At 41.1% G+C, this 17,825-nt stretch overlaps 1 protein-coding gene and 1 long non-coding RNA gene across 4 annotated transcripts in view; one reads left to right on the top strand and one right to left on the bottom strand.

Moving 5' to 3' along the window:
- RORA (RAR related orphan receptor A) overlaps positions 1-17,825 on the bottom strand; it is a 164,657-nt gene that overhangs the window by 10,619 nt on the left and 136,213 nt on the right. For 2 of the 3 annotated variants that reach the window (XM_030931486.1, XM_030931484.1), the window contains exons 3-9: positions 17,209-17,350; positions 13,808-14,203; positions 7,800-7,921; positions 5,739-5,871; positions 4,977-5,084; positions 2,469-2,579; positions 1,090-1,202 (exon numbers count right to left, since the gene is read on the bottom strand). In XM_030931486.1, coding sequence (XP_030787346.1) covers positions 1,090-1,202; positions 2,469-2,579; positions 4,977-5,084; positions 5,739-5,871; positions 7,800-7,921; positions 13,808-14,203; positions 17,209-17,221 — 996 coding nt within the window. In that variant the 5' untranslated portion in view covers positions 17,222-17,350. The remainder of the gene's footprint in view (positions 1-1,089; positions 1,203-2,468; positions 2,580-4,976; positions 5,085-5,738; positions 5,872-7,799; positions 7,922-13,807; positions 14,204-17,208; positions 17,351-17,825) is intronic. The other variant, XM_030931485.1, reaches the window with a different exon arrangement.
- Positions 1-17,825, top strand: part of LOC115897692 — a 42,972-nt gene that overhangs the window by 10,379 nt on the left and 14,768 nt on the right. The window contains exon 2 of the long non-coding RNA XR_004057467.1: positions 12,997-13,122. This is a non-coding gene — a long non-coding RNA (uncharacterized LOC115897692). The remainder of the gene's footprint in view (positions 1-12,996; positions 13,123-17,825) is intronic.

Below are 17,825 nucleotides of genomic sequence, written 5' to 3'. Positions count from 1 at the left end.
GCAAAAACAGCAATTAACCCCCAGTTACCCCTTTCTGATCTAACATAACTATAAAGGAGAAAAAAAAACAAGCAAACAAATAAACAAACAAGAAAACGAAACCAAAAACCTCTCACATCATCTCACACAATAAAATACATAAAATAAGAAAGAACAGGGCTGATTTTTCTAAGACCAAATACATACTGCTAGCAGTGGCACTGATGGATATTAGCACATTTAAAAAATTGGCATTACAATCATATTTTTATTGTGAAAGATAATGATAGGTAAAAATGAAACTTTATGCTTTGAATACAGAGTAGTGATGGGAAATTGACAAAAATGCAAAAATCATTTACTGTTGATGACTAATGAATTTAATGGAAGTGGAACTAATATTAGTATATATGGTCATTCTGATTAAGTCTTTTAGTCCTTTATAACTTCTTTCTAAATTCAAAGATTATAGGCTGGGCACAGTGGTTCACTCCTATAATTTCAGCTCAATGGGAGGTGGAGGAGGGAAGACCGCTTGAGGCCAGGAGTTCGAGACCAGCCTGGGCAACATAGCGAGCTACCCATCTCTACAAAAAATAATAAATAAATTAGCCAAGTGTGGTAGCACATATGCCTGTAGTCTCAACTACTCAGGAGACTGAGACAGGAGGATCTTTTGAGCCCAGAAGTTCAGGGTTGCATAGAGCTATGATTGTGCCACTTCACTCCTGCCTGGGAGACAGAGTGAGACCCTATCTAAAAAATAAATAAATTCAAAGATAAGTTTTCTAATTTATGTCAGTGCAGAATATTAACTCTGCTTTATGCCCAACTTTGATGGAAGAGAATTTCTAGAATGTAACATTTTTCCTACATTGCCTTATTGTTGCAGGATACTTTGTAATCAATGATAATAAGTATAATTTAGACTGAATAATGAGTTTTGGCTCAACAGAATTTTACTGAAATGGAAATTTATTTCTTTTTAGTAGCCTGTTGCTTTCTGATACTTTTGGGAATTGGTCGTATGACTTACATGACCATACTGGCAGCATGATTTGTGCCAAGGGATAGTTCAGGCCATGCCAACCAGAAGCCTTCGGCACTCACCTTTGTTAGTATTCCATCTTCTCGGTGATTCTTCTGTAGGACGTGTTGAAGAGCTAGCTGAATTTTCTGTTGCAGTTTTTCAATTTTTACCTTTTCTTGCAGCCATGAGCGATCTAAACATAAAAAAAAGATACTCTTTAGCATTCCTCCAACATGGTGTCAAGATCCCCCTTCTCCGGATGCTTTTGATACAGATAATTATATCACAATGAATATTTAGAGACTCAGAGGTCAGTTTCACTCCTCTTTCAAAATTTCTCCTAATGGAGTGAAAAGTGATCTAAGGAAGTTACAAAACAGGGTGTTAAAGCTTTCCATTTTACCAATACATAAAGGAAGGATCTTTCCCTTCCAAAGGATAAACAATTAAATATGAGGCCATACTCATATGAATGCAAATGAAACCATCATGGCCCCTCGGGATGTTCTAGTAATTATACTTTGGAATGAAATATTCATTATCAATCCTGCTAGCTTTTCTGAAAAATACGAAAGTTTTCTAGTAATCTTTGTCAACTAAAATTGTCGATAGAATTCCAAGTGACAGGCCGGGCACGGTGGCTCTCGCCTGTAATCCCAGCACTTTGGGAGGCCGAAATGGGTGGATCACAAGGTCAGGAGATCGAGACCATCCTGGCTAACACGGTGAAACCCCATCTCTACTAAAAATACAAAACAGCCTGGCATGGTGGCGGGCGCCTGTAGTCCCAGCTACACGGGAGGCTGAAGCGTAAGAATGGTATGAACCCGGGAGGCGGAGCTTGCAGTGAGTGGAGATCATGCCACTGCACTCCAGCCTGGGTGACAGAGCAAGACTCCGTCTCAAAAAAAAAAAAAAAAAAAAAAAAAAAAAGAATTCCAAGTGACTTAAGGGTGGTTAATTTAGGATACAGTTTTTATGTGTAAGTCTTCCAAATAGAAGGTAGTAACTTAGCAAAGTGATGATCTCCAAACATGCAGTACTGGTTGAAAACACAGATTAAATTCAGATAGTCTAGTGGATGGCATCTAAATGGATTTTAACGAAAAATAGGATGTCTTAAAAATCACGTTATCCTGGAGACTGGTGTTAAGAAAGGCAACCCTATTCTACCACAGCATTTCTCTTGGTATCAGGAGGTTAATTCTGGACTAGATTTTATTCAATTCTCATTTCTTTACATTTTATCTGAAAGGCATGAGGTTTTCTTAAAAGAATATATATTTGTGTTGGGGGGTGGAGAAGAGAGGGTGTTATTTGAAGACTTAAAATCCAATTTAATAAGGGTGGAGACCTCTCTTAGTAGCTCCCAAATATTTTACAGCTATTAAACGTATGGACCTTGTAAAAATTCTTTATCTTAGACAATTCTAAAACCATTTTTATTTGGTTATCTTACCTGCTGACATCAGTACGAACGCAGAAAATAATGCAATTTCATCTTCAGTCAGGTGCATAGAACATAAACTCTTTCCAAATTCAAACACAAAGCTAATAAAGTCTTCACAACCTGCCAGAATGAAAATAAAGACAGTTTAGAAGTTTGGTTATTGTCTTAGGAGAAAAACCTAGGTCTTAGGTTTTCCTAAGGTTCTCCTAAGACCCATAGGAGGTCTTAGGAGAAAAACCTTTGGAAGATGAAGAAAGATCTAGTGGTTGAAGATCAGAAGGAATAGTAGTAGCATTTCTACAGTTTAATAGTTTAAAATCTTAAAAGAAAAATCTGTTTAGTCATCACCACCACTGCCACCACTTCCATCACATCACCACCACTGCCACCACTTCCATCACATCACCACCACTGCCACCACTTCCATCATATCACCACCACTGCCACCACTTCCATCACATCACCATTACCACCATCATCCTCATTCAAAATAATGAGACTGAACTTTTGTTGTGTGATTACTATGGCAAGTATTGCTCTATGATATTTCTTTGGGTTTCTTCTTATTTTACGACAGCTCTATGAAGGAGGGATTATTATTATCCCAATTTTAGAGGTGAGGAAACTGAGACTTGGAAAGTAATGCACCTATGGTCACACAGGTAGAAAGTACAACCTAAGAAGCAAAGCTAGGCTGCCTGATTTCAGAGCCTACACTTTTAACCTATAGAGTCTAATAGTCACATTCTAACTGATATGTTAAATTAACTCGTTTTCGTTTTCAACTCTATTTCATCTGAAACATTCTTAAAAATGTTAACAAATGACACATTCTGATGGTAAAACTATTACAATTATTTACCAACCTGAAAACACAGAATGTGAAAGTCCCTTAAAATAATAATCCATTTTCCAAAAGACTGGTTAAGTTTGGTGTCTATTCCTTCAGATTTGCATATTTTACATACAAATGCATATATTTAAATGACAATGTGCTACATGACAGTTCATTATATATCTCTTCTGTCATGTAACTTTTTAAAAAATCACTCATTTTAGATACTTATCCATTCTTCTTAATAACTATATTCATTTTATTTAAATTATAGAAATCCAAAATTTATTATTATTAATTATTTTGAGACACAGTCTCACTTTGTCACCCAGGCTGGGGTGCAGTGGCACGATCTCGGCTCACTTAAACTTAACTCCACCTCCCAGTTTCAAGTGATTCTCCTGCCTCAGCCTCCTGAGTAGCTGGGACTACAGGCGTGCACCACCATGCCCAGCTAATTTTTGTATTTTTAGTAGAGATAGGGCTTTGCCATGTTGGCCAGGCTGGTCTCAAACTCCTAACCTTAGGTGATCTGCCTGCCTTGGCCTTCCAAAGTGCTGGGATTACAGGCATGAGTCACCATGCCTGGCCCTAAATTATTTATTTATAAATTATATGTCATGGTTTCACTTAGCTATAACTTTCTTTGATATCTGCATGTCAGTCTCATTGATGGTTACTGTTTGAGGGGGATGGAAGGGCAAAGCTTCTGCCCTTTGCTTAATTTTATGTATCAACTCACATCCTAAAGGTTATCTGAATACTGTATCACCAGCAAATCTGGTTTCTTAAAATCTGGAAGGGGGCCAGGTGTGGTGGCTGAAGCCTGTAATCCCAGCACTTTGGGAGGCCGAGACGGGCAGATCATGAGGTCAGGAGATCGAGACGATCCTGGCTAACATGGTGAAACCCCATCTCTACTAAAAAATACAAAAAAAAAAAAAAACTAGCCGGGCGAGGTGGCGGGCACCTGTAGTCCCAGCTACTCAGAAGGCTGGGGCAGGAGAATGGTGTGAACCCAGGAGGCGGAGCTTGTGGTGAGCTGAGATCTGGCCACTGCACTCCAGCCTGGGCGACAGAGCAAGACTCCATCTCAAAAAAAAAAAAAAAAAAAACATCTAGAAGGGAACTGGAAGGACACATAATATAAATCCCTTTGATTACCAACTAGATAAAATGAAACTCTAGATCTTTACATGTAATGTAGATAAAAAATTTTTGACCTATGTGACTTTTTTTTTTGAGACGGAGTTTTCCTGTGTTGCCCAGGCTGGAGTGCAGTGGCGCAATCTCGGCTCACTGCAAGCTCCACCTCCTGGGTTCACACCGTTCTCCTGCTTCAGCCCCCCAAATAGCTGGGACTACAGGCACCCACCACTACGCCCGGCTAATTTTTTGTATTTTTAGTAGAGATGGGGTTTCACCGTGGTCTCGATCTCCTGACCTCGTGATCTGCCTGCCTCAGCCTCCCAAAGTGCTGGCATTACAGGCGTGAGCCACCGTGCCAGGCCGAGCTATCTGACTTTTCTACAGTGACTAATTAGAAAGTAAAATAGGTATAAAATCCCTTAATTTTTGTTTCTGAATAACCAGTTTTCATTTTGTCCAAGCAGAGCTTTCACTCAACCCACATCTTTTTCTATAGCCCCGATTTGAAGAAAAGGCACCTTGATACCCCTTACCTAAGGATTTGAAGATGTCGGGGCTGGCATACTTCCCATCAAAGTACACTGTGTTGTTCTGAGAGTCAAAGGCACGGCACATTCTGATAAACACCACCTCTAGAGAACCTAAGCAGAGGCAGAAATGGTTCAGGTCATTTGGGTCATTCGATGTTAGTGACTTTATTTCTAAGGTGCTCATGTAGAGACTCCTTCTGAGACAGCATGGTGGGTGTCGTGTGCAGTTTAGCTAGCGGGTTCTCAGTCACATCAGCTGTCTATCCAAAAAGACAGAGTTTTCTATGTAATTAAAGACTGTTGTGCTGAAGCTAAGGCCTGTTTAACTGAAGTGAGGGTTGATTTATAAATTACTTCCTTAGCACTCTTCTACCTCGCAATGCAGAGTCTCAGAGTTGCTAGGAAAACATTTATTCACATGTACTAAAACAAGAACCAAAAACAAATATATCTTTCTGAATTCTACTTCCTTCTTCCTAACATCATAAACTCGGAGGACTTGGAGTGTAGAAACAAAACACAGGTGATGGGAAAATTTGGGAATGCAGGTGACCTTCAAATCAATCTTTTTATCCAGAAGAGAAGCGAAGTGGGGGGGGGGGGGGGAATGTTTCCTTTCAAAAGAACTCCATTTCTGCTAAGAAAAACCTGAGCTATTATCATTGGAGAAAAACTTCCCGACACCTTCCTTACCAAGCATTTCTTTAATAAGCGGATGAAAGCAGGTTAGGAAGAGATCTCAAAATTCACTTGCAAAGCACATACCTGCTTTTAGAAGCACAATTTGATCATTTTGACACAGTTCCATAAATCCATCAATGCGTTTGGCAAACTCCACCACATACTGTATAGCTTCTGTAATTTTGATGGCACACAATTGCCACATCACCTCTCGCTGCTGTTAAAGAGGGAAACACATTAACATCCTCCAGGGAGATGTTAGGTTTTGTAGCAGAAGTTGAAGAGTTATGAAAGCAAAGCATGCCACTGCTTTAGCCCTGGGCCATGAAGAGTGGTAAAGTAGGATCTTCTTTTTTTTTTTTTTTTTTGAGATGGAGTCTTGCTCTGTCACCCAGGCTGGAGTGCAGTGAAGTGATCTCAGCTCACTGCAACCTCTGCCTCCTGGGTTCAAGTGATTCTCCTGCCTCAGCCTCCTGAGTAGCTGGGATTAGAGGCACATGCCACCACACCCAGCTAATTTCTATATTTTTAATAGAGACAGAGTTTCACCATGTTGGCCAGGCTGGTCTTGAACTCCTGACCTCAAGTGATCTGTCTGCCTGGACCTCCCAAAGTGCTGGGATTATAGGCATGAGCCACCGCGTCCAGCCTGGATCTTCTTTTAAGTAATTATTTTGCCTTGGGAAATTTAATATCACTTTACTTGGGGAAAGGGAGAAAAGAAGGAATCAACTGAATTTATTGTGCACCTACTATGAGCTAGGCACGGCACATTCTGATGAATACCACCTCTAGAGAAGCTTTATGACATCCTTGTCTTAATTCACTTTCATAAGAATATTTTTTTGGCTGGGCACACAACAAAACAAAACTGGCTGTCTCAAAACAAAACAAAACAAAACAAAACAAAAAACTAGTAGATATGGGAACTAGGATTCAAATCCAAGCATCTCTGACTCTAAAATCCCATTTCATATACTTTGTTGCTTCTTACTATTTTCTTGCTTCTCCTTTGTAGCTTTGGCTGTTGGCATTATCTGCTACCTCAAAGGCAAACAAAGTGATGTGTTGCTATTCCCCAACATGTCCTGTTAAATTCCTTTTATATTCGCACTCTCCAATTCAGTTACAGAATGATCTGGATCTGTTTTGTTGCCAACTTGTTTTCCTAATCTTAGTTTCAGACTGTTTCCACCGATATGATGGGGTGGAAGAAACACTGAATTAGGAGCCAGGAGTCAAGGTCTGCTCTTGATGTTTCACTCTCCAGACATGCCAACGGATGTTAGTTTTCCTCAAATGTAAAATGGATTCACCTAGATAATCCTGTTGATCTGGGTGTTTTATAGAAAAAGGCAAGTAGGCCGGGCGCGGTGGCTCAAGCCTGTAATCCCAGCACTTTGGGAGGCCGAGACGGGCGGATCACGAGGTCAGGAGATCGAGACCATCCTGGCTAACACGGTGAAACCCCGTCTCTACTAAAAAATACAAAAAACTAGCCGGGCGCGGTGGCGGGCGCCTGTAGTCCCAGCTACTCGGGAGGCTGAGGCAGGAGAATGGGGTGAACCTGGGAGGCGGAGCTTGCAGTGAGCTGAGATCCGGCCACTGCACTCCAGCCTGGGCGACAGAGCCAGACTCCGTCTCAAAAAAAAAAAAAAGAAAAAGGCAAGTAGGGCACTATTTGTCAGCCTCATATTGCTAGGTTCAGACTGGAGTTACCATCATAGCTTCTGAACTTTTTTTGTATATACTCCCTAATACAACTTCCAGAAACATGAGGCTGAGATTATTTTACATGAACTTCCAGACCTTAAAATCTTTGATTGGGATATTGAGACAAATCTCAATTCATTTGGGCTTTTAGAAGCTGCTTAATCTATTCTCCTGTTGACAAATGGAAGGAGGTATGTGTATACCTAGAAAGCACAATAGAAATTATTTGCTGTTGCTGAAATTTTGCATGCAGGCATCTGCAAAGCTTCAAGTACATTAGCAGCTTTGGAAAAAAGATATTTAAACAGTAACCTGATACCTGATGAAAGACACTCATTCTTTGGTCTGTGGGAACTCTTGACCAAATTTCCTATACCAACACCCTCCCCAATATTGCCTCAATCCTAGGAGGAAAAATTCCTCAGATCATACCTTGTTTTGATAATTCTCAATTTCTTCCTGCAAAAAGGTCTGCCACGTTATCTGCTGGAGCTCTTCTCTCAAGTATTGGCAGGTTTCCAGATGAGATTTAGATATATTCTGTGCAAGGTGTTCTAAGGAGAAAACAGGAGATCACAAACATGAAAAGCCAAGTTCTTTGAATAACGTGATTTAATATTTGCTTTAAAAAATAACAAGTAGAAAACAATGTCTGTGTGGGTTTTGACTGTCTTTACACATTTAAACAAGTAATTTGGAACTGTTTTGTATTTGGGAACATGAAGGAGGATAGGGACTTTGCAAAGCCGACATTTGAAGATATGACTTGGTGACTTCAAAGACCCTCCTGACTTTGCCCTTGTTCTGTGTCTTTATACTAATGTCTAGGAATGATAAAATACTGACCTAGATAGACATAGGAAATTATTAACCTGGTGTTTCTTCTTGGCATTTTTATGAAGACACATCTGCCACATAACATTGACCTTGGAAGGATTATTCTTATTCTTGAAAAACTAGAAAAAAGGCCAGGCACGGTGGCTCAAGCCTGTAATCCCAGCACTTTGGGAGGCCGAGGCGGGTGGATCACGAGGTCAGGAGATTGAGACCATCCTGGCGAACACGGTGAAACCCCGTCTCTACTAAAAAATACAAAAAACTAGCTGGGCAAGGTGGCGGGCGCCTGTAGTTCCAGCTACTCGGGAGGCTGAGGCAGGAGAATGGCGTGAACCTGGGAGGTGGAGCTTGCAGTGAGCTGAGATCTGGCCACTGCACTCCAGCCTGGGTGACAGAGCGAGACTCCGTCTCAAAAAAAAAAAAAAAAGAAAAAGAAAAACTAGAAAATGATATTCTTTTATGGTGACAACTAGGTATTTATTTAGTTTTTCCTGCAAATTGCAGAACAAGCATTACTGAGAGCCTACCATGTGGCTATGCATAGTGTAGTAGTGAAGTCATAGACTCTGGAGCTAGACCATTTGAGTCTGTATCTCAGCTCTGCTACTTACTAGCTATGCGATCTTGGGTATGTTATTTAACCTCTTTGTGCTTGGGTTCCTCATTTGTAAAATGAGGGAAATGGTACCTATTTCACAGGGCTGCTATGAGAATTAAAAGAGTTGAGCCCTTAGAATGGGGAAGATTACTTAGAATGTGCTACAGAATATTAGTTATTATTATACTTGAGCTTAAGGAGTTTGAAGATATTAAAGACCTAGAGGCCAAAGAAGTTTTCTCTAGGAACTTGTAATCTGGTAAACACATATGAACACACTGGAAGGACAATTCAACACATTAGATAATAAGGTATAAAGTTGAATCACCCAGAAGAAGAGAAAGAAAAAAGTAATTGAAGCTGTCAGAAAAGGAAGAGATTGGCTGGGTGTGGTGGCTCACGCCTGTAATCCCAGCACTTTGGGAGGCTGAGGTGGGCAGACCACTGAGGTCAGGAGTTCAAGACCAGCCTGGCCAACATGTATCTATTAAAAATACAAAGGCATGGTGGTGGCCGCCGTGATCCCAGCTACGTGGGAGGCTGAGGCATGAGATCAAGAGTTTGAGACCAGCCTGGCCAACGTGGTGAAACCCTGTCTCTACTGAAAATACAAAAATTAGCTGGGTGTGGTGGCGGGCACTTGTAATCCCAGCTACTTGGGAGGCTGAAGCAGGAGAATCACTTGAACCTGAAAGCCGGACATTGTAGCAAGGCAGGATCGCACCACTGCACTCCAGCCTGGACAACAGAGCAAGAGTCCATCTTAAAAAAAAGAAAAAGAAAATTGTATCTGGGGAAATGGAACAAGCAGTTTTGTGCTTGGTGGATTGCAGCACAGAGAAGCTTAGGCAGGACGACCACATGGAAGGCTGCTGGAATCTAGATGCCAGGAACTAACAATTTGGAGTAGCTTGGTAATAATTGTTCTGGAAGGGAAGGATGATTAAAGAAGTATTTTTTTTAAAAAGAATTGAGAAAATCCCATGAATATAAAACCATATCAAAAAATGATCCCTCTCCCTAAGGTTTTGACCATAGAATAGGCAAGCCATTTTAAAAGAATGGTGCTGAATGCAAACTTGGCAACACTAGGGAGAGTATCTGTTTGGAAATTTGTTACTGCTTTTGTCAAACAGAAGCAGACTTGTTTGTGTGAAAACAGAGCAGGTTCACCTAAATGGAGCTGGAAACCAGAATCTCCTTAGAGACACTGAAACATAATAAACCTGAACGGCCCTTCTTGGAAACACACAGATACTAAAACAGCATGAATAAATAACATAAACACACACACACACACACACACACACACACACACACACACACACAAATAAAAGAACAAATGTAAAGGAAAGAATGAGAAACTGAGAGAGGGAGAAGCCAGGAAATTATGTGTCTTAGAATCAATGACGCTTGAGAAGAGGTGAGTAAAGACAAAAATAATGGGGAGTAAGAAACAAGAAAATACATAAATAAGGTAGTGAACTACCTCTTTTGGAAAGAACTCTCACTATATAAGATCGTTTCTAGAATGTAAACCAATTTTTGCCAATAAAAAAAATGATGAAGATGAAGAGTCTTCACGGGGAAGCAGGGGGGAATGCTGTGGAGTGAAGGATGAGAAGAGGCTCATATCATTTCCTTCCAGGTTATGCTTCATTTCTAGTTAATCAGATACTTAGCATCTTGTGGTTTCACTTTGTCTTAAGAAACTGTGGCCACTTATCCCTATTTAAAACAGCCAATAAAAAGTGAGACAACAAATCATGCAATGTACATGACATACCAGTAGAGGGCAGTGGTTGCATTCACACCATCTGCTCACCAACAGCCTTTCATTCCAATTCATAGTCGATTTGGCAAGTGTAAGATTTTAGACACTTTGCTATTTTTAAATCTCCATTTCAGCAAAGGCGAGTATGGTCAGGCTGAATAAAAGTCGAGAATTTAAGCGTGGTCTCTCAGATAAAGTCTGGAATAGTGAAATACTTTGTGCTAGGAGTTAGGAGACCTGGCTTCTGTCTGAGCTCAGCAGATAATCTATCTACCTCACTTTGTGCGTGGGGCAAGTCAAGTGCCCCAACCATGACTGCTTCAGCAATACAGCCAGCGCCTTGATAATTCAGATGGGAAGTCCTGGCTTCTGAGTTAGTCACAGATTTTCATAGTGGGATGGAACTTTAGAAAGCATCTAGTCCAAACTGTCCTTGTTTAACAAATAATAATGACATTAAGAATTACGATAACAGTTAACACATATAGCATTTACTATATGCCAGTCCCACCTAATTTGTATCTATCCTAAATATATATGTTTTCTCACTTAATCCTTATAACAACCCCAGGAGAAAGGTACTAGTATTATCTCCATTTTACAGATGAGGAAACTGAACCACAGTAAAGTGACTTCTTCAAGGTGTCACCGCTGGCAAGTGGCAGAGCTATGATTCAGACACAGACCTTTATATTCTAGGGGTAGAGAAACTACAGCTCGCAGATGTTATGTGACTTATACTGGGTTGTACAACTTATATTAATGCTAGGACCACAACCCATATAAGTGGATTTCTTGTCTCATGTTTGCCCAGTATATCAGTTGTCTCTCCTGTGCAAAGCTTTAGATATCAATTATAGTAACAAACATAATTTGCTCTTAAAACCTAGGTTGTTTATCTGGAATGTATAATTCAGGTACTAATTGTACACCAAGGGCAAAATTTCCTAGCCAAGGATGTAGACATATTTTTCACTAAAAGTAATAGGTTGTGCATACTACACTTGAAAGAGAGAATTGGACTTAGGAGGTGTTGGTTTATAATTTATCTTCCTATTATATAATTGGTTTCATTTGTTTAAAATCTGATGACAAAGTTTAGCCTAAAATGAAGTCAAGAGTCTTAAAGAGATAGCAGGCTTTAAGCCCCAAAAGAAATACCAGGGAAATGTAAGTAGCTTTGGAACAAGACTTGGGCCACTTTCATGATACTCTTAGCTCCCTGAAACACTTTGCATGCATAAATGGGATAAGAGAATTACAGCCCAATTATATCCTTTCCAGATAAATGCTAGTTTAGTTTTGGGTTTGGGAATTCTCCTAGTGATGATTTCATTTAATTTATCCTGGAAAATGCCACAACACCTGTGAAAAATTCCTAATTTAAAAGCACATAGAGCAAGCAATGAGGGGGCAGGACTCCCAGACTGCACTGGAGAGTGAGACCATGGAAGAGGAAGCTGACTTGTCCGGGAGCCTCAGGGAATCAGCTCAGCCATCTCTGGCCCCACTTCAGTATCAGTGCATTTTTTAGCCAAAGTGCCATGTTCAAGGGCAATGCTTTGCCTAAGGCCTATGGATTTATTTCGGGATTGAACATTTGACAAGCAAACAGGACAGAGTCACTAATATTTATGGTAAGGTGGAAGCAAACCTAAAGTGAGTCAGGTCATTTTTCATGCTATCATGTCAGCTTTCAATCAAATCCTTATTCATATCTGAAAATTTTACTTTCATTACAGTTCTGCTTAAGGCTCAGCCAACCAAGATTTCATGACAAAAATGGAAGGTTTTTGTTCTAGTTCAAGAAAAAAAAAAAAAACCAAACCTACCTCTGCTCAGCTTGGCTTCTAGTTCAGAGGTTTCTCTGTTAATCAAAAGAGCTGCAATACACCTTTTAATGCTGTTCAGTGGTTAAAGACCAGGCTTAAAATGTCTCTGCTCTTGAGGATTTAAATTTAGACCCATAAAGAGATGCTTGTGTAAAAACTGTAAAGAACATTCAATTTGTTCTATTTGGAGAAAGATTTTACTGGAAATATAAATTTTCACTTAAAAGATGTTTTATGGGGTACAGAGGTAGAGAAACCGTCTAAAGAACACAGCCATTATTTCTGTGAACTGAGGATTTCTGTGCTCAAGTCTGAACCTGCTGTTTCTTTTCCATCTGAAGTCTTCATTCTCTCCTCGTATTAACTTAGTCATCTCCACAGCAACTAATTGAAATATCCCAAAGGATTATAACCTTGTGTGAGGAACCACCAGGAGGAGCAGATCAAATTCAAAAACTACAAAGGTTCTTATCAAGTTTTTCTAATAATAGTGCTGTACTTAAAAATCGATTAAATTTAGCAGTGGATGTTAACACAACTTCCTTGAAATGGAAAGTTGCCCATTGTCTGTGTTATCAACATTTCTAGGTCACATCTCCCAAGAAGCAGTAATGTTCCAGCAATAAGAAAAGGACAGTTTTTTGTCTTTTGCATGGTGAGCCTTATATGAATTACATCAATTTTGTCACCAATATCCATCATCAGATCATTCTGGTAAGTAAAGAAGCTAATTTCTGTTGAACATTTATACTGTATGTCAGAGTTGCAAAACTTCGATGCCTACAGGGGCTGTGCATATGATATAAATGGCAGGAGTGGGGTGGGTCCATTGAAAGGTGTAAGCCCCTGGCTGTTGCCAGTTGGCTGTTGACATTCACAAATGTTGACCCACTGTAAATAGATCATTCTTTCCCCTCCCACAAGAAGCTAAAAAATCTGAACTTTTGGGTATAATTATCCAAATGTAAATATTAGCAACTGATTCAAAAATTTTAAAACTGCACTGGTCAAAAAAATACGTCTATGGGCCAAGTTCAGTTTGTGGACTGCCATTTTTTTTTTGGTCACCTTAGGTATAAAGCAATCCCTGGAATATAACTAAACCACTAATGAAGTTAATGTTGCCATTTCCTGAGCTTCCAGTTTTCTGCAGAATTCAAAGACTGCTTCCGTTGGTTTTGTCCCATTTCTAATGCTGAGAGGTCAATGCAGGTATTGGATAAACCATGGGAAACAGCAGAGGGTCAAAAGCAAGGGGGCAGGGCAGAAAATGAAGTGGCCCAAATGGTAAAGGTGAATTGCAACATTTAGCAGAACTCATTAGAGGAAAGTCAGACATGCCCCTTTTACTTCAAAGGGCATGAACAGAGCATCCCAGGAGAAGCATGCATGCCATTACCTAATTCTGCCATGGACACAGTTGGGGAAGTCTCGCCGTTGGTGAACGAACAGTAGGGAAAGAAGCCTGATGCTGGTGTGTAGTCACATATTGGTTCTGGTTTGATTCCATTGATATCAAGACCTGACTGGTCTGGGGAAGGCTGTATGTCCAGGTAGAAGCTGCTGACGGCGGAGTCTGCCTTACTCCCCTCAGGGGTGTGCCCGTCAATGTAGTTACTGAGGTCGTCGTGAAGTTCCGTCAGCCCGTTGGCCGAGATGTTGTAGGTGGGCGTCAGCGGCTCGGCCTCTCCAGGCTGCTGCTGGTGGTCGCGCTGCTGCTGCTGCATCCGGTGTTTCTGCACTTCTGCATACAAGCTGTCTCTCTGCTTTTTTGACATTCGGCCAAATTTTACAGCTGGAAGAAAAAAGCCAAACCATACTACATACAATGCGCTTTTCTTCAATATTCTCTCCTGCGAGCTTTGGGGTTTCCTTTGAAGTCTCAGACAATCTCAATCCAAAACTGCATGACCACAAAATAAGGACATATTCAGAGGTGAAAACAGTTCCAACCCACACAGGCTCACTCCAGCTCCCCAACAGCAAACACACATCCCAGAGAAACTCATATTTCAGAAAGAGACCTGGTGCAGGTGGGAGAGGCCCAGAGAGATGCCACCTGTTTTCCTGCTGTCACATCCCCACTCTACCCACTGGGCCCCACTGATAACTTAATGGGCTGTTCACTCTCCCTCTGTGCAGCTGGTTTAGGCTGCCTCTTTCTCTCCCACGTGCAGACCAAGGTGCAGGGAAACAAAGACTCACAGGGTTCATCAAGGAGTGAGCAGCCAAACCTCAGCGCCCATTCAGTTCACTGCCCTGTGCGCTCCGACAGTCCTCCCTGATCAAATGGCTAAATCTAATTCTGCAGCTGCATTGTGAGGTCTGAATGAACTGGACGAGGCCTCTCTCATTCTTTGAATTACATCAGAGTACCTGACCCAAGAAGCCCCTCCTCCACTCATGGGTCATGGCAGCCCCTGTGGAACCCTGAGACCCATCTTTTTATTTATTTATTTATTTAGAGACAGAGTCTTGCTCTCTGTCACCCAGGATGAAGTGCAGTGATGTAAACATGGCTCACTGCAGTCTCAACCTTCTAAGGTTCAAGCGATCCTCCCACCTCAGCCTCCTAAGTAGCTGGGACCACGTGTGCACACCACCACACCCAGCTAATTTTTTCACTTTATGTAGAGGTGGATTTTCACTATGTTGCCCTGGCTTGAGGTCTGGAACTCCAGGGCTCAGGCAATCCTGCAGTCTCATCCTCCCAAAGTGCTGGGATTACAAGTGTGAGCCACCACACCCAGCCGGACCCATCTTTAAACACTTTCTGCTGTTCCCATTCAGCCTCAAGTAATCACAGCATCAGGATTTGGAAAGGACAAATATGGTGTTATAATATAAGATCCTTATAATATATAATCCTTGTTGGGCAGATTTCTGTTTCTAATGCTTCTCTTTGGGATGTGTCCCCATATTTAAAGTGGAGCCATCACTATAGTAACTTTCCAGTTCACTCAGAATATCAAATGAATTCTTGTGAAACACCAAGATAATTGAAAACAAAAACAAACAAACAAAAAACCCTATGATTTCCTGGTCTGACTTCTTCCATGAACTCATTGATTTTTCAGCTAGACTCAGCCTTTGCTGGAGGGACTTAGTTCTCCTAATAGATTGTGATTAAATTTATAGCTGATGGGATGGATGCATTCATCCATTTGACTATGATCATAGTTATGAGAGTCCAGGGCAGGAGGCAGGATAGATGGACATGAAGTTGGGAACCAAGGCCCCCACAGTGGTGGCCAGGTGGTGAATTCTTTTCTTGCCAAAGAGGACGCACTGTCCTTGTTCACAGAGGAAACAAGTGAGCTGGAATACTGGTCACTTTCCAGTTTCCACGACTCAGATAACAAACCTGGGTGGGGCTGCTCAGGCAGCAGCCAGGCTGATATGGGCTCTGAGTTTCAGAACCATAATTTCATAACCTCCAGAATTAATTCTATGCCTATAACAACTTGTGCTATTTCTTGTATGCAAAATTTTCAGAAGGCATACTGAAGGTGCTTAATGTTTTGGAAAAAATTTTCTAGGACACCTAAGGGGCCTAATACCCACAGGTGAAACTTTCTGCTGTGACTCTGCAGTTATGATTTAACTTTTGTCTTAATATTAACAACGGTAATTATATCCTGTAAGTGAAATAAAGGGACCAGCTCTTGAGAAAATGCACACACAACTTGTGATTTGAACTTACAAATGGATGAGATATACCTGTCAGTTTAGTACCATCAGAAGATGAAATCTACAGAGTTGCATGTCACAGGAATTTCTGAGAATATGGTGGAAGTTCTGTGATTTGTATCTTCCAATGACGAAAGCTTCACTTTTGTAGTGGTGCACAGAGTGGCCTCTTAGAATATGCAGGAACAAAAGTGAACTCGTGCCTATGTAGGTCTACAGGCGCTAAGAACATCAGATTACGGGGAAGGCAGAATGTTGGAAAGCCTGCTGCGCATTCTGAAGTATTTTTCCACAGGCTGAAATTCCATTGGAGGAGGCATTTTCCTTCAAAGGGATCTCTTAAGAGAACCAGCTGGTATATTTGGAAAAATCCTTAAAATGGACCCGCTGTGCTTTCTGCCCAGTTTCCACGTATAAGCATAACTGTCTTGAAATCTGGTGTCGATTATTCAGTGCACTTAAGATAGTTTTCCAGGAAGATCTTGAAACGTTTTGTACTTGAATGATAGATGGTCTCTATTCCTTAAAGTGGCTTTGTTTAATTAAAAGAACACTTACTTGTCATTGAGCCATGTTTTGCACTATTTTCACACATTCTGTACGTACAAATAGTTGCCTTTGGCATATGATTCAAAATATCCAGTTAGCATAAAAGCGGCTTCATCCCAACCTCCAATACTTACTAGTGTAAAGCAAGTAACAATTGTGGTTCACGTTTCCTGCGGGAGAAAATGCCTAGAGGAGGCATCTTTAGTAAGGCCTCAGATGACACTTACCGTCAATCAATTGACCCACCTATAATGGCTGAAATATCAAAAATCTGAAGGTGTTCTGACCACGAGACACTTCTCCTCCACACCACCCCCACCCATCAGCCAGCTGGCTGACTCTGAGGATGAGGATGAGGAGGAAGCAGCTGCTGTGAGTTCTATGAAGCTGCCAGCGGAGCATGGGGGGCATGAGGTGGAATAATGAAGGGGGGTGGGGGGGCATAAGGTGGAATAATGAGGAGGGGACAGGCGGGGCAGATATTGGCAGATCTGAGTCCAGGTTTTAGAAGGCACTTTCACAACCCCGTGCAACTGTACAACTCAAGCTGTGAGAGCTCACCATCTCGAGACATCCCTACGGCAAGGCATTTCTGTAATCGACAGTGTTGGCAGCGGTTTCTACTGGTTCGATCAATCAAACAGTTCTTCTGACGAGGACAGGAGTAGGTGGCATTGCTTTGCTGACTTCTCCTGAAAAAGCCCTGTGATACGGTTATAAAATATAAAACAGGTTAGTGTCAGAATGAGTGGTATGATACTAAAGGCAGGATGCTAAGCACTGAGCAGCATTAATATTTAATGGAGAATTAAACTTGTAGCAGAATCATCCAGGAGACCATTAATGAAATTAAAGTCACTTCTTTTTCCTTGAGTAAAATTGATCCCCAGGGCCTAATCCTCCATCCTTTATACATGCAAAACTTTCTTTAACTTCAACAGACAGTTGCCCACGTAAAAGGCATAGGACCAGGTCCTTGTTCTTGGCTTCTGATGATCAAAAGCAATGTGCCTGATGGAATGATACAAAGGGACTTACCTTTAGCCTTTATCTCCAAGAGATTTTTTTGTAAAATAAACACAAAACACTTCCCTGGAATCTCCAAGTTAAGGAAAAGGCAGCCATACCATAACCTAGGGCACTGTGAACCTGGTGAACCATGGTAGTCTTCACTAGCC

The sequence above is a fragment of the Rhinopithecus roxellana genome, chromosome 5 (genome assembly GCF_007565055.1).
Source record: "Rhinopithecus roxellana isolate Shanxi Qingling chromosome 5, ASM756505v1, whole genome shotgun sequence".
In the NCBI taxonomy this organism is placed as follows: domain Eukaryota; kingdom Metazoa; phylum Chordata; class Mammalia; order Primates; family Cercopithecidae; genus Rhinopithecus; species Rhinopithecus roxellana.
Note: the sequence above shows the minus strand (reverse complement) of the source record. Positions and strands in the feature narration are given on the sequence as shown.